General features: G+C 51.9%; 1 protein-coding gene across 18 annotated transcripts in view; it reads left to right on the plus strand.

Annotated features, from left to right (window-relative positions):
* The window catches only part of Myo18a (myosin XVIIIA), a 106,685-nt gene that overhangs the window by 37,194 nt on the left and 42,879 nt on the right, over positions 1-26,612 (plus strand). For 3 of the 18 annotated variants that reach the window (XM_029484097.1, XM_029484099.1, XM_029484089.1), the window contains exons 3-13: positions 20,401-20,488; positions 20,681-20,787; positions 20,884-21,060; positions 21,363-21,576; positions 21,693-21,835; positions 22,764-22,864; positions 23,562-23,625; positions 23,808-23,952; positions 25,359-25,370; positions 25,969-26,139; positions 26,432-26,522. In XM_029484097.1, coding sequence (XP_029339957.1) covers positions 20,401-20,488; positions 20,681-20,787; positions 20,884-21,060; positions 21,363-21,576; positions 21,693-21,835; positions 22,764-22,864; positions 23,562-23,625; positions 23,808-23,952; positions 25,359-25,370; positions 25,969-26,139; positions 26,432-26,522 — 1,313 coding nt within the window. Of the gene's footprint in view, positions 1-4,162; positions 4,249-10,630; positions 10,781-10,814; positions 11,434-12,637; positions 12,698-14,929; positions 15,641-17,365; positions 17,462-18,576; positions 18,721-20,400; positions 20,489-20,680; positions 20,788-20,883; positions 21,061-21,362; positions 21,577-21,692; positions 21,836-22,763; positions 22,865-23,561; positions 23,626-23,807; positions 23,953-24,295; positions 24,317-25,358; positions 25,371-25,968; positions 26,140-26,431; positions 26,523-26,612 lie in introns of those variants that run through there. The other 15 variants (XM_029484083.1, XM_029484082.1, XM_029484090.1 and 12 more) reach the window with 14 other exon arrangements.

The following is a 26,612-nucleotide window of genomic DNA, read 5'->3' on the forward strand; positions in this document are numbered from 1 at the left end:
CTCACTCTGTAGACCAGGCTGGCCTCGAACTCAGAAATCTGCCTGCCTCTGCCTCCCAAGTGCTGGGATTAAAGGCATGTGCCACCACTGCCCGGCCCTTTCTCCCATTTTTAAGATAAGATAACAGTATTTACATTTTTTCTGTGTGTGTGTGTGTGTAGATCAGAGGTGGACACTGGATGTCTTCTTCAATCCTTTTGCTGTGTTCTTGTTTTTTTGAGATAGGGTGTCTCTATTAGCCCTGGCTGTCCCAGAACTCACTATGTTGATGAAGCTGGTCTCAAATTCACAGCAATCTATCTATTTCTGCTTCCTGTATGCTAGGATTAAAGGCATGCACCACAATACCTGGCTATCCTCAATCGTTTTTTAGTAGAAAGTTACATATTTAATTTGTATGCATCTGTATATCTTTATGTGTATTATGTGCACATATGTGTGGGCAGAGGTCCAAGGCATACAAATGACCACACTAGGCATGCTTGAGCACACATACATACACATATGTGTTTATGCATACATGTGAGTATATGCACATGTGCTCATTCTTGTGCATATATGTGTGGTTGTGTCTGTGTGAGTTTAGACCACATGTGTGAGAGAACCCACGTAAGTCAGAAGAGGGTACAGAATCCTCAGCAACAGGAGTTACAGGTGGCTGTGATGACCTGAGTACTGGAAACCAAAGTCTGGTCCTCTGGAAGAACAGGAAGTACTATTACCTTTGGAGCCATTTCTCCAGCTCCTAGTGTTGTTGTTGTTGTTGTTGTTTTAATGTGCATTCTAGGGTTTTGAACTCATGTCATTATGCTGACACAGCAAGTGTTTTGACTCATTGAGACACCTTCTCATCTATTATTACATTTTGTTTATAAGTGCCCTCCCCTATGTGCTGGGGATGGAATCCAGTAACTCAAACATGTTAAATAAATACTCTATCCATGAGGGACAGTGGTTTTAGAACTTTATATGCACTAAATCATCTACCCTATGTTAACTCTATATTATAGGTACTATTATTTCCCCTACTTTACTGATGAAAAAATTGAATTATAGAGTAGCAATTATTCTATATAGTCACTATGTGAAAGAGCCTAGATTGAACCAGGAAGTGTGGCTCTGAAGGTTTTATCTTTAACCGTGATATACTGTGGATACGTCTTTTCTTTCTTCCTTCCTTCCTTCCTTTCTTCCTTCCTTCCTTCCTTTTTTTTTTTTTTTTTTTAAGATTTATTTATTTTATGAGTACAATGTAGCTGTCTTCAGACACACCANAAGAGGGCATCAGATCCCATTACAGATGGTTGTGAGCCACCATGTGGTTGCTGGGAATTGAACTCAGGACCTCTGGAAGAGCAGTCAGTGCGCCTTTTTTTTTTTTTTTTTTTCCCCTGAGTCAGGGTTTCTCTGTATAGCCCTGGCTGTCCTGGAACTCACTCTGTAGACCAGGCTGGCCATGAACTCAGAAATCCACCTGCCTCTGCCTCCCCAGTGCTGGGATTAAAGGCGTGCGCCACCATGCCTGGCTGCAGTCAGTGCTTTTAACCACTGAGTCAACTCTCCAGTCCCAAGCAGTGGTTCTCAGACTGTAATGTGTATCAGAACTACTAGAAGCCTGGCTAAACCTCAAATGTTGGGTCCCAGCACTCTGGATGCAGAGGCTGGAGTGAGTGATGCTTTAGCATTTCTAGCCAGTGCCCACTTGATGTGGATGCTGTAGATTCAGGGACCAAACTTTGAAAACTAAATCTTTTCTAGCCTGTCCTTGCCTCTTAATGACTGGGAAGAAATAGTATAAGCATAATCTTCAATGTAGAGATGCGGGGAATTAAAGTCACCTGCCCATGGCTACACAGACACCCACCCACCCACCCATCCAACAGTTGGGCACATTACTACTAGGCTTTATATCTGCCTCAGTAGCCTTGGCTTAAGCCAGAATCACCAGGAGCCTGACTTGGAGGACACACACCTATAATCCCAGCTTCAAGAGCCTGAGACAGTAGGAATCTCAAGTTCAAAGCCAGCCTAAGCTGCTTAGCCAGATTCTCTCTCTCTCTCTTTCTCCACACCCCCCACCCCCAGACAGGGTTTCTCTGTATAGCCCTGGCTGTCCTGGAACTCACTCTGTAGACCAGGCTGACCTCGAACTCAGAAATCCACCTGCCTCTGCCTCCCAAGTGCTGGGATTAAAGACATGCGCCACCACTGCCCAGATTCTCTCTCTCTCTCTCAAACAAAACAAAAACAAAACAACAACAACAACAAAGAAACATACTAAGCATGGTGGTGTAAGCCTATAATCACAGCATTTGGGAGACTGAGGCAGGAGGATTAATTGAGGGTTTGAAGTAACCTGGGATATATAATGAGTTTCAAGTCAACCTGGGCCATAAAGTGGGACTGCTTCACAAAATGCCAAAAGCAGGGCTGGAGAGGGCTTAGGACCTGGGTTTGGTTCTCAGCACCCATGTGATGGCTTGCAACTATCTACAGCTCCTGCTCTAGGAGATCTGGCACCTTCTTCTGACTTCCTTGGGCATTAGGCACACATGAGATGTACACACACAAACACAAATAAAACACTCATACACATTAAAAACAAACAAAACGGACACCATCTGGAGTGTTTTAGAAATCCCAGTGCTCAGGGCTCCTTCCCCCACCAATTAAACCAGAGACTGAGAGGGAGACAGGGAGGTCTAGGCACTACATCCTTTACTAAAGCCTGAACTCTGAAGCATTCAAGGCTTCAGTGAGCATTGCTGTGCTCAGAGGAACCTGGGGATACAGAACCTTTGACTTCCCTAGAGAGCAGAGAAGAGTGTTTCCCGATAGCCTGTGTATGTGTGTGCATATGTGTGTGGGATGGTGAGACTGGGTGACTTGTTACAGTGTCATGCGGAAAGATCAGACCTGGCAGTAGTGGTGCACACCTTTGATACTAGCTAGCACTTGTAGGGCAGAAGCAGGAGGATCACTGAGTTCAAGGCCAGCCTGGTCTACAGTGCAAGTTCCGGGACATCCAGGGGTCTACAGAGAAATTCTGTCTGCAAACAAAAGGTAGGAGAGCTGGGTTTGGTCCTTTTGGGCAGTACTTACCATTCTCGTTTTGGAGCATATAGTAGCTTCAGGACCAGGGGTACTTAGAACTGGCCGTGGGTGGCGAGCTTGGGTTTTTCCAATCCCTCCCTCCCTCCCTGGAAAGGAAGAAGGAAGCAAAGATTGTCTCCATTTTCCACAGACACTTGGCAGGCCCTGTCTTTCCCCTCATTGCTGTCTTTTCCTCAGCACCCATATCAGCCTCCAGGGTATCTGGTCTTGTTAACTAGAGCCAGGCAGGGGTTTCTAACAAGGAACACAAGTTCTTCACTGACGACCGACCCCGACCGTTGTTCATGGGCCCTGCCCCCCCCCCCAGTTCCCTACGTTTGCAGGGCTGAGAGCTCCCCACCCCTCCCCACCCACCACACTCTCCTCTGCCTATGCAGCAGCTGGCTGGTGTGTGGGAGGAGATGGAGGGAGAGCAGTTGATTCTCTCCCAAGCATCTATTCTAATGAGGCAGCAGCAGGAGGCCTCACTCAGGCTGATCATGTGGGGTCTCTGCTCTTGCTGGGCCTTACAGGACTGCTGTGAGGTTGCTGACCGGGCCTAGTGTGCGTGGGCCCCCGTATGTCATATTGAATGCAGTGTTAGTGTCTTTATACAGTTACTTAGATGCCATAGTTAGGCGTATGATTGAAGTGTTCTCAAGTACACTGTGCTGTGATTGAGTTCATGCACACCTGCTGGTATGTGTGTGTATGTAAGCGCGCATGTGCTAGTCTCAATCTTGGCCTGTGGGGCCGGGGGCTGCAGGTCTCAAATTCCTTTGCTATTTTTAGGGGCCATATCAGCTCAGCTGTCCAGGAGGCTGAGTGTGTCAGAAGGAAAGTGCCACCCTTCCTGTCTCCTGTCCCTAACCCCAGGACACTCTCTATCCCCAACCCATGTCCTTATTTGAAGAGCCTTCTTTCCCTTCTACCCAGACCCCATTGCTCCCTGGCTGTGGACATACCTGGTGCCCGCAGTCCTCTAGCCTCTGCTGTCTGCACAACTCTGGCAGGGTTGGGCAGCTGCAGCGGGAGGGGCCTGGGAGAGGGAGGGGACCGGGGCGGGGCTGCAGCCTGTGCTATTCTGAGCTGCTAACGGGAGCAGCAGAGAGAGGAGACTCCTTGCTCTGGGCTGCTCCAGGCCAAGCCATGCTGGTGAGTGTCCTTCTGACCCCAACCCCGGAAATGTCCCGGCCTCCCCATGATGTTTCCTCATTTAGGAAAGGAAGGCGTCCTGTTATTTCCCCAGATGTGGCAGAAGTAGGTGGAGAGGAAGGGGTGGGGCTGCCTTGGGGCTCCTCTCTCTCAGTCACTTAGTTGAAAGGGCAGTACATGGCCCAGCTGCCTCAGAGCCCCTATGAGGCAAGGCACATACATACTGGGTCTGACTCACGATTTGGGGAGCTTTGGTGGGGAACCATCTTCTAAACCTCAGTTTCCTGGGGCTGCCTCCACCACCCCACAGACTGAGGCACGCCTTTCCCACAGCGAAGACGGCCTGGCTTTCATTTCTTCAGAGCCTAGGAACCCAGGCATGTCTTTGGAGAATTTGGTCCTGCTTTGGGCTGCTATGGTAGCCCCCTCTGCTCTCTTACTCTGGACTAGATGGGAAAGATGGCCTTGACAGGGGATGGTCCTTGTGGTTGGCTGCAATCTTCTTATTGTCCTCAAGAAGTACCCAGCATGGCCTCTTCCATTCCCACGGCCAGGATACTTAGAAAAGACACACAGGGCATCCCAGAGATGCTGTCTGTGAGCCTCTTTATCTTAACTTAAAGAAGATTTTTTATCTTTATTCATTTGTGTGTGTGTGTGTGTGTGTGCACTCATGTGCACTCATGTGCACCTTGGTTTGTATGTGGAGGGTAGAGGACAACTTGTGGGAGTTAGTTCTCTCCTCCCACCAGTGAGTTCGGAGGACCAAGCTCAGGTCCTCAGGCTTTAGCAACAGCATCTTAACCCACTCCAGCACCCTGCCAGCCCATGACTCTCTTTTAGCAAATTATTCCAGAGAAGTAAGTTCCTTAAAAAAGCAAGTGAGGAGAGCCATAGCTGCCTCCCAGACCGTCCTGTCCTCCTCTCTGCCCCTCCAGCCACTAAGGGTAAGGTTTTCAATTGAGTCAGCAGTTGGCAGAGCGTGAGCTGGCCCAGTGCGGAGGCGTATCAGAAGCCTGAGATATGCCCATAGCGTTTGTATCTCCCTGTGCCCGAAGAACTGCCCTGTCCCAGCTGCCAGACTGGCACCGCCATGGAGGTGTGTGTGGGGCAGAGCAGGGTGGTGCTGGCGGGAGGGAACTCTTCACTCTGGAAGCTGGGTGCTTCCTGCTCCAGCCTACTCCCCACCCCATCTTGCACCTTGTCTGTCACAGACTCAGGGCCATGGGAAATGGCACTAGCAGATGGCAAAGTGCCCTGCAGAGGAGTCTTGGGTGTCCTCAGAAAGGGGAGACCTCCAGCGGCCTGTCTGTCTGTCCGAGGAAACCCTGGCCTTTCTGCAACTGCTGTGGTGACAGGAAGCTGTCCCATGGCACCTGCTTCCTCCAGGCGGGTGGGCAGTGGCCCAGGGTTCTCTGCTGCTTTCTGTTCCGCCCTGCTGTGGGGGAGGGCTCGGCTAGAGGCTGGCTCCGAGGGAGGGCCACCTCTTCTTCCTCTCTTCCTTTGGCTGGCAGTGTGGCCTTCAGGCCCTTCCCTGCAGAACTCCCCTTTCCAAGCAGCTTTGTAGAGTGGTCATGAGTGGAGAGCCATGGAAGCTACTGCTTTCTACCCAAGCTGTTGCTCCAGCCACTGATGTGGAAGGCCCACGGTATAGGTGAACAAGGGAGTATGGGGGAGAGCTGACCACGCTCCTTTAAAGTAAGCCCTAAAAGGTTGGTAGAGGACAGCTCTGAGTGTGCATTTTAGATCTGTCACTTGCTGTTGTGAGGCCGTAACAAAGTCGCGTGATCTTCTGGGTCTTCCTTTGCTCATCTGTGAAGCAAGACTCATGCTGGTGTCTACTTCAGAGGGATGTTGTGAGCTTGTTAGGGGCTGAGCATAACACCTCGCACCACAAAGATGCTCAATAAAGATGTACTGTTGGCTGGACCTGCTGCTCAGTGGCAGGTGGCTTGTCTAGCATGGTGAGGCACTGGGTTTGATTCCCAGCACTGCAAAGAAGTCACTGCCATTGCTGCTATTCTTTCTTCCCTTCCCTGCTCCTCAGATAAGTGGGTGCTGGGGTGAGATCGTCAAGGGGAGATTCTCCTGAGAGCTCCCTTGTGTGCCTTGGAATACGGATGAAGAGGGAAGAGCATTGCCAATGGTGTTGGCACAGGGCAACAGGCTGGAAACTTACCTCTGCCCCTGATGACATTTTGGTTGCCTCGAGACACAGTCTCTGTCTTGGAGTTACTTGCTGCTCTTGGGACTTGGATGTGTGGCTTAGACACGTAACACTTAACAGCATCTGTCCAGGCTGGGCATTCCTGGGCTGCCCAGTGGGTATGATTATTCTCAGGGTCTTTGAACTCCCCTATTTCTTTCTTTTCCTGTCTGTCTGTCTGTCTGTCTGTCTGTCTGTCTGTTTCCCTCCCTCCCTCCCTCCCTCCCTCCCTCTTTCTCTCTCTCTCTCTCTCTTTCTTTTTTTCTTTCTGAGATTTATGTTTATATGCATTGGCATTTTGACTGCATGGATACCTGTGTGAGACTGCCACATCCTCTGGAGTGGGAGCTACAGACAGTTGTGAGCCACCATGTGGGTGCTGGGAATTGAAACTAGGTCCTCTGGAGAGCAGCCATTGCTTTTAACCGCTGAACCATCTCTCCAGCCCTGATCTCTCCTTTCCTTAACACAGTGTCTTGTGGTGGCTAAGGGAGGGTTATGGGTGTTGACACAGGGGGAGGGTAAACCCTGCCTTGTCTCCCTGAGTGATAGGCGACTTTGGGGCAGAGGGTAGACGGTGCCTCAGCAGATTTCTCCTCTTTGGAAACAAAGGCTTCTAGCTATTATTATCTCCTTTCCTTCTCCCCTTTTTATTGACTATTTAGCCATCTTTACAATAAAAACAAGCAGTAAGTAACGACTGCACAGCAAAATAAATAGCAAGTATGTCTGTTGTGTTTAATTTATAACATTTACAAAATTATTATGATCACCATTGGCATGCTATTTATGTTCTCGTTCTTTTTGATTGATGTCATTTTGTGTGGAATTTTCCATATGGTTTCATTGTCCACATCTTTGTCTTTGTAAATGGCAGCATACCCATGTGTTGGGCTAACGACATTGTTTCCCTAACCAGCTCTTATTCCAATCCCTTGGGCTGTTTGCAGTTTGACTGTCCCGTGGAGTGCATCTCTGAAAAAGTGCTTGCAGGAGCTTGTGGGTTTTCTTTTCCTCTTTGTTTCTTGATGTCGGCTCCTTTGGCATCCATTCCTACAGATGGGCTGACTAGGCCAGAGAGGATGCATATCCCTGCCTTCCTCACCCTGGTCTCCCGGCCCTGAGTTTGCTATATCTATTTATCTTTGCTAAGTTTGGGAGTCACACCTCTCTTGTTTGTGTCACCTCTCTGAGAATCAGGATGGACAAGCCTTATTCTCTGTAGTGTGTTTGGGGGAAAGAGATCAGATGGGATAAGCTTTGGGCCAAGAAACCTGCCTCCTCTCCCATTTCCTCCATTGTCATATGACTGTCAACTTGTCAAAGCCGAATGGTATGATGGGTAAGAGAGAGTCCTGGCCAGGATGAAATCCCAGTCAGGGGATGGCATAGTTACCAAGACCCCTCCTGCCGAGTGGTGGTGGCATACGCCTTTAATCCCAGCATTTGGGAGGCAGAGGCAGGCGGATTTCTGAGTTCAAGGACAGCCTGGTCTACAAAGTGAGTTCCAGGACAGCCAGGGCTACACAGAGAAACCCTGTCTCGAAAAACAACAACAACAACAACAAAAGACTCCTCCTGGCTGCGAATACCAACTCTTCCACTTAACTGAGGAGCCACTCAGCAGCTCTCCCTCTGTCCTTCTCTGTAAGCCTGTGGGGGGAGGGGAGTGCGGGGGGGGGGGGGCTGGGAGGAGGGGGAGGGGTGAAATGGCTCAGGGGAGTGATCAGGGGCACGGATTTCCTTTCCATTCTTCCAAGGGAGGAAAGTGGTCAGAAGTGACACGGGGAGAGAAAGATGGCCAGGTCTTAGAAGGTGTTGGGGACGTACTGGAGTCTCCCTTTTGTAAATTCAGAAACTCAGCTTGGAAAGATTGAATGCCTATGCAGCCACACTGTCAGCCTGTGCCTTGGCTTGAGCCAGATCTCCTGGAGCTCACACGGAGGAAGAGAAGCTGGTGAGGGAGGCAGTATAGACTTTGGAGTTGGACTGACTTTATTTAGATCAAACCCAAGCTCCAATTGGGAGTTAGAGGCAGGAAGATCAAAGAGTCCATGGACATCTTTGGCTGCACATTGAATTGAGGCAGGTACAGGCAATATGAGATCCTGCCTCAAAACAAAACAAAAAACAAAAGTCCCACAAAAGAAGAAAATCCAAGCCCCATCGTATATCATCTATGTGACATAATAGCTTTCAGAATTCTTTTTCCTCATCAGCAAAATAAAATAATGATTCCATGTCAGAAGATTACATTAGAAAATCTGGGGTTAGCTGGGTATGGTGTACATACGTGTAATTTCAGCACCCAGGAGGGCTAAGGCAAGGCGATCTCAGCAAGGCAAACCTGGTCTATATAGTGAATTCTAGGCCAACCTGGGCTACATAGCAATTCTCTGTCTCAAAAGAAAAAATAAATGATAAAATCAATTAGGCTGATGACTCATTAGGTAGATGCTGTATAAGCATAAGGACTGAGTTTGGATTCCAAGAACTCATATGAAAAAGCCTGAGTGTGGCAGGCAGTGTATACCTGTAACCCACCACTAGAGAGTGGAGACGATGGAGGCCCAGGAGTTGTCAGCCAGCTAGACTAGGTGGAAAAGTGAGCTCTGGCTCCATTGGCAGACTCTGCCTCAAACAGTTTTAAATGGAAGGGCTGGGGAGTTGGCTCAGTGGCTCAGGCAGTGCTCCCTAGCCTGACAGCCTGAGGGAGCTCCACAGGATTCACATGGTTGGAGAGAACCAAGTCTGCCAGTTGTCCTCTGAGCATACATGCACTTACACACACACACACACACACACACACACACACACAAACACACACACAAATGTAATAAAATTAAAAGAAATAAGGTGGAGACATGATTGAGAAAGGCATGCTGATGTTAAACTCTGGCCTCAGCACTTTTCTGCATGAATGAATACACCCACACCCACACACAAATAAGTGAATGGAAGACTGAATGAATGGATGAGGAAGAATGAATAGATAATTAGGGAAATGTATGTTAAATACCTTGTATAGAGTCCATTTAAATGAAGGCATTCCTTATTCAGTAGTTAATGCTGGAAATGGCTGAAGTTACTAGAGCAGAAATATCCAGTCTGGGACAAGAGTCCTCTCTGGGAATCCTTGATCCACAGCAAGTCTCTTAGCTCTGGGAGAAACCTGTTTTTACATCTGGAGTCACGGCTACAGAGGCACTGCCATCAGCCCTGGGGCCGGAGTTCCTTCTCTGCTCCATAGTGGATAAAGTTGGCCTGCTCCTGGTCCTAAACAGCTGAAAGAAAGAGAGGAGAGATTCAGGCAGTTCTCCCTCAAGGCACAGAGGCAGCAGCTTCCTCTGGGGACCTCCCCGCATGCTATCAGAGGGCTACTCCCTAGAGTAGCTAGTGTGAAGGAGTGAACCAGATGTCTAGTGGCCAATGTCCTTCTGGGTCATAGGGACCTCTCTGGACAAGTGCCGAAATGTAGACATGAATTCAAGGCCAAATGAGTCAATTAAACTTAAAGCCTGTAGCATACTGACTGGATAGTAAGACAGAAGCCAACAGAGCCTATTAAAAATAGGGCTAGCGTGTAGCTCGTAGGTGGAGCCCTTGCCTTGTGTGTGTGAGGCCCGGTGTTCCATCCCCAGCACTTCAAAACAAAACTAATTTCTAACCAATTATTTATCACAATCAGCTATAGGAGCAAACCATATCGTTCATTCTATGGAGTCTAAGTAACTCTTTGGTGAAGCCTCCCCGGGCAAGGGCAGATTTCTGGTGCTGAGGACCTGCAGAGAGGAAAGCTAAAATTCCACAGGCCTCTCACTTCTGCCAGGCCACGTGGGTTGCAGGTGGAAGGCAGGGGTGCTGGGGTCCCCAGGCAGCTTGCTTAGTCTCCTGGAGAATCAAGGGAGTGGCTCTCCATCCCCCTCCCTGACTCCTTCAGTTCTGGGTCTGGAGGTGACTTTATTCATTATCTAGACCAGTCTAGTTCCTAATTCTCCAGGCGGGCCCAGAGGGGTCAAGTAGCTTATTTGAGGACACACAGCTTCCCAGTTTAGACGTTTCTCCGTCTGACACCCACCTTGCCTCCATCTTCTTCCCACAGTTTATTTCTCAGTCCTCCCATGCCCTGAGTTTTGGGATCCTCCTTCTAGCCTCCTTTCCTCTTGTCACCCACAGCATTCATCCCAGCGGGTCCTGGCCTTTGGGAAGACTCTGAGCCCCTGAGAGATCCCGCCCCTCTTTCTTCTCTGACCCAGGGTACAGAGGTACAGGCTGCCCCCCAGCACCATGGCCTTTTCAACTCGGTTTGCCTTCTGGGAGCAAAAGGAAAGTTGGATTTCAAAATCTTGGTTCTCTTATGTGCTCAGCATGGTGAAGCTACAAAGGGATTGGGCATGCGTGTGTATTTGGGGGGTGCAGGGAGAATGACCAGTGTGGCTTGGGAGCCCTTTTCTGTCTTGATGGCTTCTGTGCTGAGTCACTCCCCTCCCCAGCTCCACCTCTGGTAAGCTGAGCGGCCTTTTGTGCTGCTGCTGCCTCTCCAAGCTAATCTCTCCACACCCTTCCACAGCCTGCAGCTCAGCCTCACCCCCAGGACTGTGGGGTTCTGGGGAAGGCTCGGCCCCCATGCCTGTGGAGCCCAGAGTCTGGGGAATGAGGTGGGTAGAAGAAAGGAGCTGCTAGTGGGGATGTCAGGCCAGTTGGCAGCTAGCTCCAGAGAGTAATCCAGGCTGTGGCAGACTTGGGCATGCCTTTGTGCACATGCACAGTCTCTGGCTGGACAATGACCTACACTGCCAGAAGCTTTAGGGAGGGGGGAGGGCATGAGTCAGCCTGAAGCTAAATCCAGAGCTGAGCTCATACCTGAGCCCAGTGTCCCAGACACTTTGGGGGGCAACCAGTATTCCCAATTCCTCACCTTGGACAGCCATTTGGGACCCCAGACACAGGCTACTGGAGAAAGGATGGATTTGGAGCTGGTGAGGGACTCTGAGTGAACTTAGAATCTGGGCCATATGCGAAGCCAAACTAACTGCACTGTGTGCATTAGTGAGAGTGTGTGTGCTTTGGGAATACTTAATATGCTCTAACCTGTGTGCCTAGGGGCTAATGCATGGTGTGATCCTCATGGGGAGGGGTGGTGGCCCTTGCTGAGGAGGACGGCAGGTACAGACCTAGCCACCCTGCATTATTGTACAGACCCTTCCCCTCCCCTTCTCTGCACAGACCCCAGCTTCTGAAGTAAGAAGGTTTCCTCTGTGAGCCTTTGCCATCTTCCCTTGCCTTGCCCATGTTAATGAGAACTAACTGAACCCTAGACCCATTGGATATGCTTCGTAGACAAGATGTGGCTTCAATACTGCAGTGGCCACCATGCTGGACAGTGTCCAGGCACTGCTAATTGGAACTCAGAATTGACCATGGACCTTGGTTGAAAATGAACAGCCCCACTTCTCTATTAGATAATTGATTCTGGATGTTGCTAAGAATATCTTCCATTAGAAGTCAAAGCTTCTTCCTGGGCTCCTGTCTTCCTACCATGCAGGAAAGAAAGGCATGCTGAGGATGTCATGGGGTTGCCTGGGAAAGGAAGGGATGCTAAGTCTCCTGGGACTGCCTGGGTTTAGGAGGCAGAGGTGCTAGAAGAGTGGGTTCTTTTGACTCTGGAGCCCAGCCCCTTGGAGTCCATTCCCAGCTTGACTCTGGAAGAGCCCTCAGAGTGTCCACATCACCAGTCCTTTCCCAGACAGTGACAGCGCCTGCTGTTTCCCCCGACTCTGCACCTTCTGTCTGACTCAGGCTGCTGGCTCCGGCTGTAGCACAAACCCCCACCCCAGCCAGGGATCTCTCTCCCCTACACTTCTTACCTTACTTTGGGGTTCCTTGCCCCATCTGCATGGATGGCAGTTCTGTGACCCTGAGATCATGATGTGGTGGACCTCTGACAGCCCCAGTGGGCTGTGGGCTGGCTACCGAACCCCGAGCATCCTGGGATTTTACTTTCATAGAGACTCTTAGTTCTTACAACACTGTCTCTGGGCAGCTTCAATCTCAGAAAAAGAGATGTCTTGCTCAGACCTCTGAACCCAACCCCAGTCCCGCTCTGCTTCCCAAGGAGAGAAGGCCCCTAGACCTTTTCTCCCAGCTTTGACCTGCCAGTGACTTCTCTGTCTGCTCCCTCAGGTTAAAGAGGAGGACAAAGGTGTGCCAAAACCCGGCCCTCCAGGCAAAGAGGAAGGGGCTGTAAGTGCTTCCCTGAGATGTGTGTGTGTGTGTGTGTGTGTGTGTGTGTGTGTGTAGGTGTGTGGTGGGTTGGCCTTGTCCCATCCAGTGTTGCTGGTGTGGTTAGAGGGAAGGTCAGCAGTGGGGTGGAAGGTACAGTGTGTAGCACCACTTTGGGTACAGAAAGGGAGGAGGGGAGCTAAGGTGCTTTGGGGCCCACCCTCTGTTGCCCACCCCAACCCCTTTAGTTGATTACTTTCAGGTTTGGTTTCCTGGACCTTTGGGGACAGGCAGTGTGGGAGCACTCTCAGGTCAGGAAGCATGGACCAAATGAATGCTCAGCTGTTAGGATTCTTTAGCCTGCACTGGGTGGCCCAAGATAAGGACACAGAGGGACAGAGGGATTCAAGACAGCTGCTGCTGACGCTTCCACCCCACCCCTCAGCTGCTCTGTGCACAACCTCTGTGCCCACAGATGCCCGATGTCCCCACACCCTACCACCTTGGGACAGAGACCCTGAATAAAGCTGATCTCTTATAGGGTGAGAGGGAAGCTATCTCCTGAGCAGTGTGTCCAAGAGAAGATGCAGGACATTTTCAGGATGGGCAGACTGTCCTTGCTGTCCCTACTTGCTTAGATGACTGACTAGGAACAGTCTGTGGCTCCCTTTGGAACTGTAAACAATCCCAGAAGGTTAAGGCTAACCTGCGATTTCTAAGGGATGTGTTTGAGACAGGTAGAGCTGCAGAGTAGCCCAGATTCTTTTCCTTTCTCTTTCTGTCTAACATGTAAAGTGCTTAGGAGAGTGTCTAGCAAGCAAAATACAATGTATGTGCTAGCAATTACTATTGTGCCCTCATCTCTACTTGTGGGGGATGGGAAGGAAGTCAGGAATAGGACAGGAGAAGGGCCTGGCGATTGGGGCTACGGCTAGTTCCACAGTCCCCTTCATGCCACCCAATACTCTTGGCCTAAGAATCTGAAGAATAGTCAGCATGCAACATTCTCTCTCTACCCCCTCAGTAGAACTTCCCTAGAGCCAGAGGCCTGGACTCAGCCATACTCAGAAGGTGACGCACCCTCTGAATGTGGCGGGTCTGTCATCTGGGAGTCTGTAAACAGGCATGGCAGCCAGACTTTCACAGTGGTGCAATCTAGAATCACGGTTGCTCTGGGGATCGAGGACTGAGTTATACAGCTCAGGGAGTAGCAAGTCACTGTCTGGTCAGCTCCTGGATTGACCTTGTCTCCAACCACAGGCAGTGTGGTTAGCTTTGCAGGAAACTGCCCTGTCATTAGCCAGCGTGGCCCTCCTTAGTAGCAGCCTCTCGCCTCCCCAGACAGTTCCTGGCTGAGTGTCAGGGAGGGAGTGGGTACCCTAGATGGAGAGTGCCAACCTACACCAGGCAACTCCTGGATGCCCAGAGGCTGGTAGTCACCCAGCTGAGCCAGGACCCTGCTCCCTGTGGAGTGCAACGTGGCTGCTTAACCCTTTATGGGCCCGAGTTGCCGTCCTCCCTTCCTTCTACACAAGCCCTCTGGGAGGTAGGAGTCTCTAACCCATGAGAAGTTTGCAGGAGGGAGACAGTGCCAGCATTGGGCATCTGCAGCAACTAAGAGTGTAGGTGAAGGGGAGACAGTGGCCAGCAGCCAGAAGAACTGGGTTGTGGGAGGAGCTTGACTCAGGAGGAGTACCTTGTCAATTTCTTCCTTCAGGGTGGTCAGACCATGGGTCTGACTGCCTAGAGAATGGAGTGATGAGGAGGTAAGGATGGGGAAGGCAGGGAGCCCCAGGAGATAGGCCTGGGCCTGGGGGTAGGAACTGACCACCCAAGGCTTGATTCCTTACCCTCCAGCTCTACTGGCTATGAGGGGATGGGGTGTGGTGGATTGGGCCTTGGTTGCTATTCTGACATAAAGACAGTAATTCTAAGGGGCTCATGGGCTTGGGGGCCCCTTGTGTTAGTGTTTTCAGTGCCCTTCACACCTTCTGGGGGTAGCAGCAGAGTGATCTATAGAAAGAGAAGCCAAGGTTTTCGATGCAGTTGTTCTGTCTAGATGTCTAGACTCTAGAAGGTGGAGAGAGGAGTACTGGGAGAGAGAAGGGAGCTTTTGGATCCGTGTGTTGTTTGGTTGGCGAATGGAAGATAGGTCTTGGGGCCTGAGGCCACACCCCCTTTCATCCTGTGTGCATGACATGGGTAGGGCTGTGGGGTTGCTACTCATGACCTCATTTATTTATGTGACTGTAGCCAGAGGCCAGCTCTAAGGACGGCAGTGCTCCACCTAGGAGTCCTCAGCCTGCCACCAGCCCGGTACCCTCAGAGACTTCCCAGACAGCCAAGAGTCCCGAACCCATGCTCACTATGAATGGCCTAGCGGCTGCCTCACCTGAAGGCCCAAATGAAGAGGCCCAAGGCCTGTCCCGGAAGCGGGTGGCGAATGCAGTGAGGAAGGTGGTCAGCAAAGTACTGCCTGGTGAGGAGCCTGGGACTACCAAGGAGCCTCCAGGCCGAGGAGCCAGGTCCCCTGAGCACCCAGCTCGAGGCAAGAAGGGAGAAAAGGCAGCCTCTAGTCCCAAGCCCCCACCACCACCACCTCCTCCTCCTGCTCCACCAAAGCCGGAAACAAAGAAGGAGGCAGCCAAGGATGAGCTCTCTGTAGGCCTGCGCAGTCTAATGTCTCGGGGGCGAGGCAAGGACCACAAGTCCCGCGGCAAGCAGCCTCCTGGGAAAGGGGAGAAGGCCCCCAGCCAGGAGCCAGCCTCCACTGGAAAATCAGGCTCTCCAGACATGGTGGACTCCCCAAAGAAAGCAGGATCCCCAGCCAAGCCTGAGACCCCAAATAAGCGGGGCTCCCCAGCCCCAGCACAAGAGCTGGCTGACCCAAACTTGGCTGGCCCGAAGTTGAACCCCGATGGAAAACAGCAGGCCAAGTCACCAGCCTCTGATGTGCAGCAGGAGGTACCAGAGTGTGCCACTAACCCCCTATGCCCCTCACTACTCTTACTGGAGGGCTTACCACCCTCACAGTGGCTTCCTCAAGCCTGAAGGAGCCTTGCATGATCAAAGCTGTCCCAGGGTAATGTGCCCACCCATGGCATGGGCTGCATGACTTTCATTAACCTTGTGCCAGAGTGAGCGATGGCCTAGACTCTGGCCTGGTTGCTGAAGTGGGAACTGCTAACCAGCATGCTGCAGGCCTTTCCATGAGAGCCGAAAACCTGAGTCTTAGCTGATGATCGCAGGGTGGAGACAGGCATCTTAAGTCAGGTGATCTAGGCTCACATCCTCAGCCACACCCTCTGGGAGACTTCTGCAAGGTTCATCACCAAGGGCCTGTCTGTTGTCAAGTGGGGAGTTATAATGTAGGTCCTTAGTCCCTTCTGTGACGCCTTAAGTACTGGGAACTTGTCATTTTTATATCTTGGAATGATTTATGGCATACATACAAGTAGCCACCTCTAACCACCTTGTGTGACTGTGTCCAAGGCAAACCCGTGAATAGTCTCATTTCAGGACGATAAAAGATCAATGTGGGTTTTGCCACCAGAATAATTGAGAAAAATCTTTTGTTTGGGGAACTCTTTAGAGTTTTGAATTACAAACAAGGGGTGATGCCTGCGTCCAATGGTGACTGTGCTGATTAGACAGGATGCAGGTCAAACGCCAAGCTTGCTCACTGGCACCAGGTATACCAGGTACCCAGGATGGTAGGACCAAAAGTGATGCTGCCAACAGTCACTAGTGCCATCGCTGCTTTCTTCAGGCCTGGCCTGAACATCCACCCTCCTTGGGAAGCCCTGTGCCTGGGTACCAGGTAGGCATAGGGAGCCCCTGTGTAGCTGCACTACCCCAGCCTCACAGGTGTTGGCTCCCTGTCTGGTCTTGAGTTAGAGAGTTAGTTCTTTTCAAGCTCCTCCGCCTCGTGTGTCCTGCTGAAGTCCCGTAGGATGTGTGTTGGGAGTGACATTAACTTTCACCCCGCCTCCCTGAGCTTTTCTCAGCTTTCCCTAACTTTTTCTTGTAGTTAGGGGAGGAATAATGTGGGTGCCAGGGCACAGCCTGAGGGACCTTAGACACTCACTGTGTGCTTCCTCTTGGTAGCCGTCTTTCCTGGAAGCTGCCTTGCCCCCATTCTTCCTGGGTATTGCAGGATGTGGAGGAATGCCAAGTGCCACCCTTCCCCACCCTCCTGTCCTGCTCTGTCAGGGCAGTGTGTTCCTGTCTCACAGGGAAGAGTTGGCAGGGGCTTTCTGGCATGATGATCAGGGTAGCAGCTGAACTTCGGTTCCTTGGGGAACCTATAAGTAGCCAGGGAGTGTCATGTGCCTGCCCTGGGCTGTGGTCTCCTTCCAGCTCTCTGCACCTTCTTTTTGCACTAGGGTGGAGTTGGGGGCTGAGACATGTCTTGACCTGGAGTTCATTTCTTGTTCATCCTGGGACAAGAGTAAATGGGGTGGTACAATAGTTAGAGCCATAGGAAGAGGTAATCCCAGGTCTCTCACAGGTACCTACCTGTTCCTTTTTCATATCATAGAGTTTCAAAACTCGAACTGGCACTTGGCTTGTCTCCCTGACCCTGCTCCACTTCTGCACTGGGTTCCAGTGGCTTCCTGGGCTAAGAGCTTGGCATGTGGTACCCCCACTGTCCCCCCAGGCCAGAACTAATAGTGGCTTAACCTTTAGACAGGAGCTGACCCCGAGGTCCGGTTGAGTCCTGCGGAGGAGGCACACCAGCGACTTGAGAGGATCTTCACAGCTTCTGTAATACCCACCTCACTTGTGTGTAGGGTTCCCAGTCCCTGGCCCTATTCTTCCCAAAGCTGGTGGCTGGACAGTGTGTGCCCATGTGCGTATGCGTGCGTGTGTGTGTGTGATAGAAGGAAACTCCATGGCTATCTGTGAGCCCTCACAATGGCTCTTTGGTTGAAGAAAGGAAAGCTGAACTCTATGGAATATTGATACTGCTGACAGCCCAGGACCCTGTGACCACACAGGGGTGCTTCATAGCTGGGGATCCCATCTCCTTCTCTAGCCCCCGTCTCCTACTTTGAGGATGCTCATTGGTATGATGGCCTGGCATCTGACAAGGCAGGAGTCAGCGTCTCACATTTTGATGCCCCGTGTCTAGACCCCTGTGAATATTAACCCTTCTCATTTCTAATAAGCAATGTCCAAGGCTTGCCTGGCTCCCATTTCTGCCAGCAAGGCTTTGGAGGGCTTTAAGTAACCAGAATGTAGTATAAAGGTCAAGTCTGTCTCAAGGGTTGGGCACTTGACAGGTAGCTAGGGTTGGAGCTGGGAGGCCTCTGCTTGCAGTGGGGTCACTGTGCCTGCCCAGGTGTGGAACTCGGTGCAATGGGGGTTGGAATACTGTGACTTAGATTTAGGCTGTCAGTTCCCTTGTGTTAGCTCTGAAATGTAGCCTTTGGCATGGGGAGTGGCACCTCTGGGTTTGTGTCTGTCTTGTAGCCATAGAAAAACTGGTATCCTGGGGAGCAGCGGGGGAAGACAGAAGGATGGGGCTACAGGCCTTGGGTGTTGTGAGGTGGCCTGGCCTACCAGGAGTGTGGGAGAGCAAGACTAATCCAGGGTCAACTGAATATCCAGTCCAGGACAGACTGGCTGGAGACAGAGTGTCAGATGCCTGTGTGCCACAAGGAATGACCCACAAGATCCTTCCTTCTGTAGGGTCTGATGATAACAAGAACCTTTCCTGTCTTAGTCTGACCGCTCTTGCCTAGCCAGCAGCCTGGGCAAGTGCTCCTGACTCCCAATCTATATCAGGAATAGAGTGCTGGCTCATGCGTCTTGGGGCGTCTTCTGGAGGGGACCTGTAGTGGTCTCTCTACCTGTCTTTACCTTTTTCTCTTTCTTTCTTTGCTTGCTGCTGGCAGCTGGACCCCGAGGCCGCCTCTCCTGCCTACAGCCAGGTAGGGTGCTCCTGCCCCACCCAGGAGCCCTCTGCTTTCTCCAGTGACAACCCACCACCCCCACCCTGTACCTGGGCTGGCGTCTGTGCTCGGGCCTCCTGCTGGAGTGTAAGGCCTCCTTCCCTCTAGGTTCCCACTTTGTACTGGGGTCTCCAGGGGAGCTGAGGTGGTGCAGCTGTGGCCCTCGGGGAACTTCGTGGCCCCAGCTTTGCCTCTCTGCCCCTGGAGCCCAGGGGTTGCTGCCCTGCTCACGCTGGGTAAGGAAAGCACCAAAAGACCTTTCTGCCGAGCCTGAAGATGAGACGGTCTCTGTCTCCACCTCCTGGTCAGTGTGAGGAACTTGTTCTCAGGCAGGCCATGACCCTCTGATGTCACTCACACATGGTCACAGAACATGTTCACTCAGGACAAAAGTTTCACTTGGTTTGGAAAAGGCAAAACACCGGAGATTTATTTTTTTGAGACAGAGTTTCTCTCTATAGGCTCTTCTAGAACTCCCTATATAGACCAGGCTGGCCTTGAACTCAGAGCCTGCATCTGCCTCCTGAGTGCCAGGGTCACTCCTTGCTCAATCCTTCAAAGATTAAAAGATTAGAAACCCAGCATTTTAAAATTTTCTCACTTAGATAAACATTGACAGCTTTGTTATGGTCAACCTATCGATCTCCCTCCTTTGAAAATCTAAGGGATGTGACGAAGGTTATACAATATTTCTGCTTACGTGTTCTCGCCATTTTCTGATCCCTGACCCAGGGGTCAGTAGCATAGGAAGGTGTCTCTGCTTCGGTTTGGGGTCTCATGAGAAAGGGTGAGAATCTGGGGGTTGCCATCTGGGGAGAGTGTTGGAACCAGTGTAAGTCTGAGGGCTGGTCTGTGTCTAGGTGGCCAGCCTCCCTCAAGGTGCCATGACATTGCTGACATTTTGCAGCCGAGGAGCCTGATAACCATGGTATCTAGGTCCCCATTTTGGTCCCAGTTCCTCTGGTGCCACTGTTTCCTAGTTCAAGTGTTCTTATTGGATGGTGTCGGATCTGAGAGCCCCACACTCTGACAGTGCTTATGAATGCCTGTTTTGATTGGTGACCTCTGATCTCCCAGCCCTTTCACACCCACTTCTGTGCACCCGTCAGCTCTGTCCCATGCCCCTGCTGCCCTGTGCCCTCATGTGACACTAATATGCCCACTAGGCTTGTGCAACTACAATCTTCCAAGTCAACAAAGGGGCCTCTGTGGACTGTGACTTGGAGGAGAAGGGCACTGTGCCCTTGCCACATAGAGCATCTTCAGGCTAGAGCGCAGGGCCTCTTATCATTCCATCATGCAGAGTTCTAGGATACAGGAAATGGCTTCTCCCATCTTAGGGGAAGAGCCCTTTCTTTTGGCACGAAAGAACCTGTGACTGTGGCCCCAGCGTTCAGGGCTCGAGTCAGGATGCAGATCTCACTGGCTCCCAGGGAGGAAGAAAAGGGGCAGCTAGAGGTGGAGCCTGGTGACTCGCTTTCCTGGGGCCATGTCTCTCCTGACCACAATGATTCCTGTGTGTCTGAACCCTCAAAGTTACAACCCTAATCTCACTGTCTTTGTCCTCCGTGCTCCTGGCTTCCTACCCTCCTTTGCTAACCTCTCACACGCCCGTGGCCCGTGTCCTGTGTCTCCTGCCTAATTTTTCCACTTGCCCAGAGGCTCAACTCGAAGCCCTTTCCTCCTTAGTCTCCTCATCTTTTCTTCTGTCCTTGTCTCTGATCTTTTAAAGCAATGTCTGTTTGTCCCCCCCCTTCCCTCCAATAGGCCAAGACGGAAGAGCAGATTGCTGCTGAAGAGGCCTGGTATGAGACAGAGAAGGTGTGGCTGGTCCATAGAGATGGATTCTCCTTAGGTGAGTCTGAACATTGGTTATAGATGGTGAGACTTGAGTCAGAACTGGCATGAGGAAATGCCTCTGCTCCTGGTAAGGCCTGGTAGTGAGCAAGGAGAGGCTGGTGAGCCAGTGGGCAAGGAAACAGGATGAGAAGCCTAAGGAGAGTAGTAGAGCTGCCCAGACCCAGGTCCAACTAACCCTGTCCTGCAGCCAGCCAGCTCAAGTCTGAGGAGCTCAGCCTACCTGAGGGGAAGGCGCGTGTGAAGCTGGACCATGACGGAGCCATCCTGGATGTGGATGAAGATGATATAGAGAAGGTTGGAAGGAGCATCTGTCAAGGGAGGACAGAGGCAGGGCAGGCCTGTCCCCTGTGATGGAGTTGGGACCTGTGTCTTCATTGTCTGTCTTCCCAGGCTAATGCTCCTTCATGTGATCGTCTAGAAGATCTGACCTCACTGGTATACCTCAATGAGTCTAGCGTCCTGCATACACTGCGCCAGCGCTATGGGGCTAGCCTGCTACACACCTATGCTGGCCCCAGCCTGCTTGTCCTTAGCACCCGAGGGGCTCCTGCTGTGTATTCAGAGAAGGTGTGCCTCCTATGGACCCATCCACCTGCCTCATCCTACCTTTCCGGTTCTCTACCCTTCCTCTTTGGTATCCACTGAATTCATAGTTGACCTTGACAGAAGAGTCCAAGGGCGGGGACAGAGGGCTATCCTGCAGTCTTTAGTAGAGTTGACAAATATCTGCATTTCCATGCATGGCCTGGCCCTCCAAATACCTGGGCATCTCTAGAGTGACATTACAGAAACATGCAAGTCCTAGAGGTAAGAGCAGATGGACACAGCTCTGAGAGCCTCTCCCTCCCCCCATGCCTCTCCTGTTCTAGGTGATGCACATGTTCAAGGGGTGTCGGCGGGAGGACATGGCACCCCACATCTACGCTGTAGCCCAGACTGCGTATAGGGCGATGTTGATGAGTCGTCAGGACCAGTCCATTGTCCTTCTGGGTAGCAGTGGCAGTGGCAAGACTACCAGCTTTCAGCATTTGGTGCAGTATCTGGCTACCATCGCGGGTACCAGTGGGACCAAGGTGTTCTCAGGTGAGGCAGGCAGCAAGGAAAACAGGCCGGGGCAGGGGTGTGGGGACAGAAGACCGCTGAGGTGCCGCCTCTTTCCCCCTGGGTTTCCTGATGTTCTCTGGCTCTGTGCTCTGCAGTGGAGAAGTGGCAGGCTCTGTCCACCCTCCTGGAAGCCTTTGGGAACAGCCCCACCATCATGAATGGCAGTGCCACCCGCTTCTCCCAGATCCTCTCCCTGGACTTTGACCAAGCTGGCCAGGTGGCTTCAGCCTCCATCCAGGTAAGGGGCATTGCCCAGGCCTAGAGAGCAAAGATGGACCCCTGGGTCACCCTCTCCAGGATTCTGCCTGATGAAATGGATCCTATGACAGCACAGGCAGGGTTGGCCAGGGCTGTCCCCATTCTGCCCTCCAGGTCTCCTGCCCATTTCCTTTCCTCCTCTCCACTGTATTGCTGGGAAACCCCCCCCCCCCTGCTCTGCCCATTTTCTGAGACCCAGGCACTTAGGACTTCTGTCAGGCTAGTGCTGCACACTTGATAATAAAGTCAGGCCCAGGCACAGTGATCTTCTCTTCACACTGAATGAAAGTTCTTTTTAAAAAATTATGTCAAGCCGGGCGTGGTGGCGCACGCCTTTAATCCCAGCACTAGGGAGGCAGAGGCAGGTGGATCTCTGAGTTCGAGGCCAGCTAGTTTACAAAGTGAGTTCCAGGACAGCCAAGGCTATAAAGAGAAACCCTGTCTCAAAAAACCAAAAAAAGAAAAAAATTATGTCTATTCACTTATTTGTGTGTACATATGTGTGTGTACATACACCAGCATGCCACAGCATGGAGGTCAGAGGGCAACTTGCTGGAGTTGGTTATTTTCTTCCATCATGTGGGTCCTAGGGATTAAATCCAGGTTGGTAGGCTTGGTGGCAAGCTTTTTTGTCTGCTAAGCCATCTTGCCATCTGCTAAATGAAGTCTCTGTCATAAGTGTCCATCACCCTGGAAAGGCTGACTCTGGGGCACTGGGCATGGTGGAGCCCATCTCCACCAGGAGTACTTTCTTCTTTTGCCTGGCTCCATTTTCTGCCTTTGCTGATCTTAGTGAAGTGGAAGGTGGTTGAGCCCCTGGGAATAGGCTGCCCTGTTGGTTCTCTGGGCTTGGAGGATCATGAGTGGGAAGAATGTGACCCTTCTCCCTCACCTCTGCTGTGCCGCAGACAATGCTCCTGGAGAAGCTGCGTGTGGCCCGGCGCCCAGCCAGTGAGGCTACTTTCAATGTCTTCTACTACTTGCTGGCCTGTGGGGATGCCACCCTCAGGTGAGATGGGATGGGGGCTCTAATGGGGCTGTGGGCTCCAGCCCACTGACTAGGACTGTGGGCCTTGCCAGCTTCTGGCCCACAGTGCCTGTGGCTATCACCTGTTGTGCGCTGGCTCCAAGCAGGGCCCTAGGGATGACAAGATTATAGAGACACAGGTCTTGCCATTTAGGAATTACTTGGTCTTAAATCTTGGGGTCATGCCGTATGAAAGGGACACAACTGGCCCCTCAGTGTTCAGTTGCCTCCAGGTCTCGGGAAGAAGGTCACTGGGATGAAGGCAGGGTTGCGCAGTTGTGGTAAGCTGAGTTGGTCTGAAAGCCAGGCCTTCTCCAGTACCTCCAGCTGGCCTACCATGTTCTTCCATTTATGCCTTCAGACTGGCTCCCTGCTCAAGGCCAAGCAGGTGGCTCCAGGCACCCTCTTCAGCCCCCTATACAGCAGAGGCACAAATGTGTCCTTCACGAAGGCTCCCTGTCCCTCTCTGGGGTTCTGACTACACCCTTTCTTCTAGGGAGGTGGATGTCCTGTGGAGGCATCCAATCCAGTGAGGAAGTGAGGCAGACCTGGCTGGGTGACTGGGGTGATGGGCAGACAGAACTCAGTCTGAAAGCTATGATTAGTTCTCACCCCTGAGAGGGTTACGGCCTCAGCCTGGGGACCAAGCCTCACGCTGATGCCTCATTTGTACCCCTAGGACAGAGCTCCACCTGAACCACTTGGCAGAGAACAATGTGTTTGGAATTGTGCCACTGTCCAAGGTGAGAGCCCGCCACTGGGGTCTGAGTTGGTGTCTCTGGGGTTAGAAGCCTCCACTGGCAGATGGTTCCTCAGGGGTGGCTCTAGCCTGGCCCTGCATCCCCAGTGGGAGCAACAGTGTGGGGGACACTGGAAAGGAAGCCCCCCCTGAGGTTCAGAGCCAGCGCTGTTCTCTGCCCTCCAGCCTGAGGAGAAGCAGAAGGCTGCACAGCAGTTCAGTAAGCTCCAGACGGCCATGAAGGTGCTGGCCATCTCCCCCGAGGAACAGAAGACCTGCTGGCTCATCCTGGCTTCCATCTACCACCTGGGGGCTGCTGGAGCTACCAAAGGTAATGGGCAGCCTGTCCTGTTACCCAGAATGCCTTGGAGGCCCCTACCCATTTGTGTTGTTGTTCGTTCTTGTCCCACACGTTAAGTCTTAACATTCGGCTGTCACCAGACAACCTTCCCCCGCCCCCACACATGGTTTGACCTGTATGCTGTCTCAGAACTCTACAACAGAGCAGGCTAGAGAAACATCTCTCTGTCCATGATGGCCTGAGGCTTTCTTGGCCTTAGCTTTCAAGACAGAGTGAGGAGTGAGCGGGTAGGTGGCTTGGGTGTAGGGTTGAGGGATGGAAGGTACTCCCCCAGAGCGGCAAGTGACTCTCCTTCTCATTCCCTTCCTGATAGAGCCCCTTGAGGAGCAAGACGGTAACTAACCTTGGGATGTAGGGCCCTGCTTGGCTGTCTTGGTGCTTCCCTGGGCTTCTGGGCACTGGGCTCATTCTCATGGCATGGAGAACTGGTCTAAGGAGAAGCTCTATTCAAAGATAGAAGAAGAGCCTGAGAGCTGTGGGGCTTCCTAGAGCCCCACACTACCCTCGTTGTCAATTTTCCTTCTCATTCGCATGTAGAACCTGGGGCTTCCTGAGGCCAGTTTCCCCATCTTTGGTAGTTTGGTAGTTGCTGCTCTTTCTCCTGCACGTCAGGGTGGCGGTCACTAGGGGGCAGCAGGCACCTGGCGATGGATGGACTTAGCACTTGGGATGGATCCATGCTTGTGGGTGGTGCAATCTGAATCTTCCTGGGAAGAAGGGCCAGGATTATAGCAGCTCTTCACCCCCTTCCCCTCCCGCCTTGCAAAAGGGGATGCTGGCTCTGGACAGCACTTCTGGCTCTTGCTCTCACTGTCTTCTTAGAGACAAGAAAGGGCTGCTTAGCAGGAGCTGGGAAGCATCAGCGGCTGTGGGTGGGGTGCATGCGGGAACAAGTGACCGGGTGTGTGGTCTTTATGAGACCAGCTTTGGGTTAAAGAGGTGACCTTCAGACTGTTGGGCAGGAAGGTGTGAGGGTGTGTAGAGAAGTGCTTGTTCTCTGGGGACTCAGGTCCAGGTTTCCTCTGACCCTTCTCAGTTGTGTCTGCAGGTGGAAGGCTGTCTGACTGTTGATGTGCTGTGTATGTGTGTGTGTGTGTGTGTATATTGTGTGCTCGCGCATGCGCTTGAGTGCCCATATGCACAGTAGGACCCCTGTGGGTCTCTGTCAGTGTGATGGCATCCACAAACACATTCCTTTGAGACTGTGCACTTTTTGTATCTCAGAGCCAAATGTGATCGTGTTTTCTTCCCTGCTCATCTTCATAAACCCCTGCCTCCCGCAGTCCCTTCCCGAGGGCCTGGCGGGCTCAGTTGATGACTGTTTGCTAACACACTGTTTTTCTTTGCATGCTGCATGCTGGTCCTTTGCCTTACAGAAGCTGCTGAAGGTAAAAACCTTGTTTCTTGTTGGCTTTCCCTAATTGCTGTGATTAGACACATGTTGGCTCAGGCGAATACGTCTGTGTGGGCTGTTCCCTTTCCCCTGCGGCTCTGTTGCCTCTCCACTGTTGAGCCATTAAGGTGTCTCTGGTCTCCCTTAGGGTAGAGGAGAGGGGAAGGATCTTAAAGTATCCAGGGAAAAGACATGTGTAGTTGCTTTCTTTCGCTAAAACCCCCACAGGCACCTGTGGCTGTGGCTCCAGTGCTCCTGCTGGGTGGGCCTCATCCTCTGACCCTGCCCTCACCCAACTCAAGCTGGAGTAAAGGGATTTTGAAACTGATTGTGCACCCTCTAGTGGCAGCCCATGGAGTTAGTGCTTCTTTTAGGATCTGCTCTTTCTACCCTTTAAGGACCCTGGGAGAGCTGGCAGTTGCTGGTGATTCTGTTCGCACAGCAAGCTCAAGCTCATGTCAAGGCTGTCTTTTGCCTCCGGAAGATGCCAATTCCCCCATCCTATGGGGTGAGGGTGCCGAGAGTCACCGCGGTCTTCAGTTGTCCTCAGAGGAACCTAAGATGCTAGATCTTTTTTCCCCCCTACCCCACAGCTGGACGAAAGCAGTTTGCCCGCCACGAATGGGCCCAGAAGGCAGCATACCTGCTGGGCTGCAGCTTGGAAGAGCTGTCCTCGGCTATCTTCAAACACCAGCTAAAAGGAGGCACCCTGCAACGGTCCACCTCCTTCCGTCAGGGCCCCGAGGAGAGCGGCCTGGGAGAGGGTACACATGCCTGGGGCCCCTTGGCTGAGGAGTTGGATTGGAAGGCCTTGCCTGGGACTTGTGGCCATCCTGGGGGGGTGGGATGCCAACTAATGTCCTACAGACCCACAGATGTCCTACGGTGCATATGGATGGACACACACACACAATACATACACATCTAGGAAATACTAGAAACTTCGGGTCTAATAGAGCAGTGGGACAGCCCCGGGACTATGTGGGCAGCAAGCATTGCTGGGCAGGTCGGGTGGCCCCAAGGACTGAAGCACCATCTGCTTCTCTGGTCCCCTAGGCACCAAACTGAGTGCTCTGGAGTGCTTAGAGGGTATGGCGTCTGGCCTCTACAGCGAGCTCTTTACTCTCCTCATCTCCCTGGTAAACAGGTGAGTGCCAGGTGAAATCCAGAGGCTCCCCACTTTCTGCTTTAGTAAAAGTAGGTTTGATGTTTATGTGGTGGCTTGGGCAAGGCTGCC

This window comes from Mus caroli, chromosome 11 (assembly GCF_900094665.2).
Source record: "Mus caroli chromosome 11, CAROLI_EIJ_v1.1, whole genome shotgun sequence".
Taxonomy (NCBI): Eukaryota; Metazoa; Chordata; class Mammalia; order Rodentia; family Muridae; genus Mus; species Mus caroli.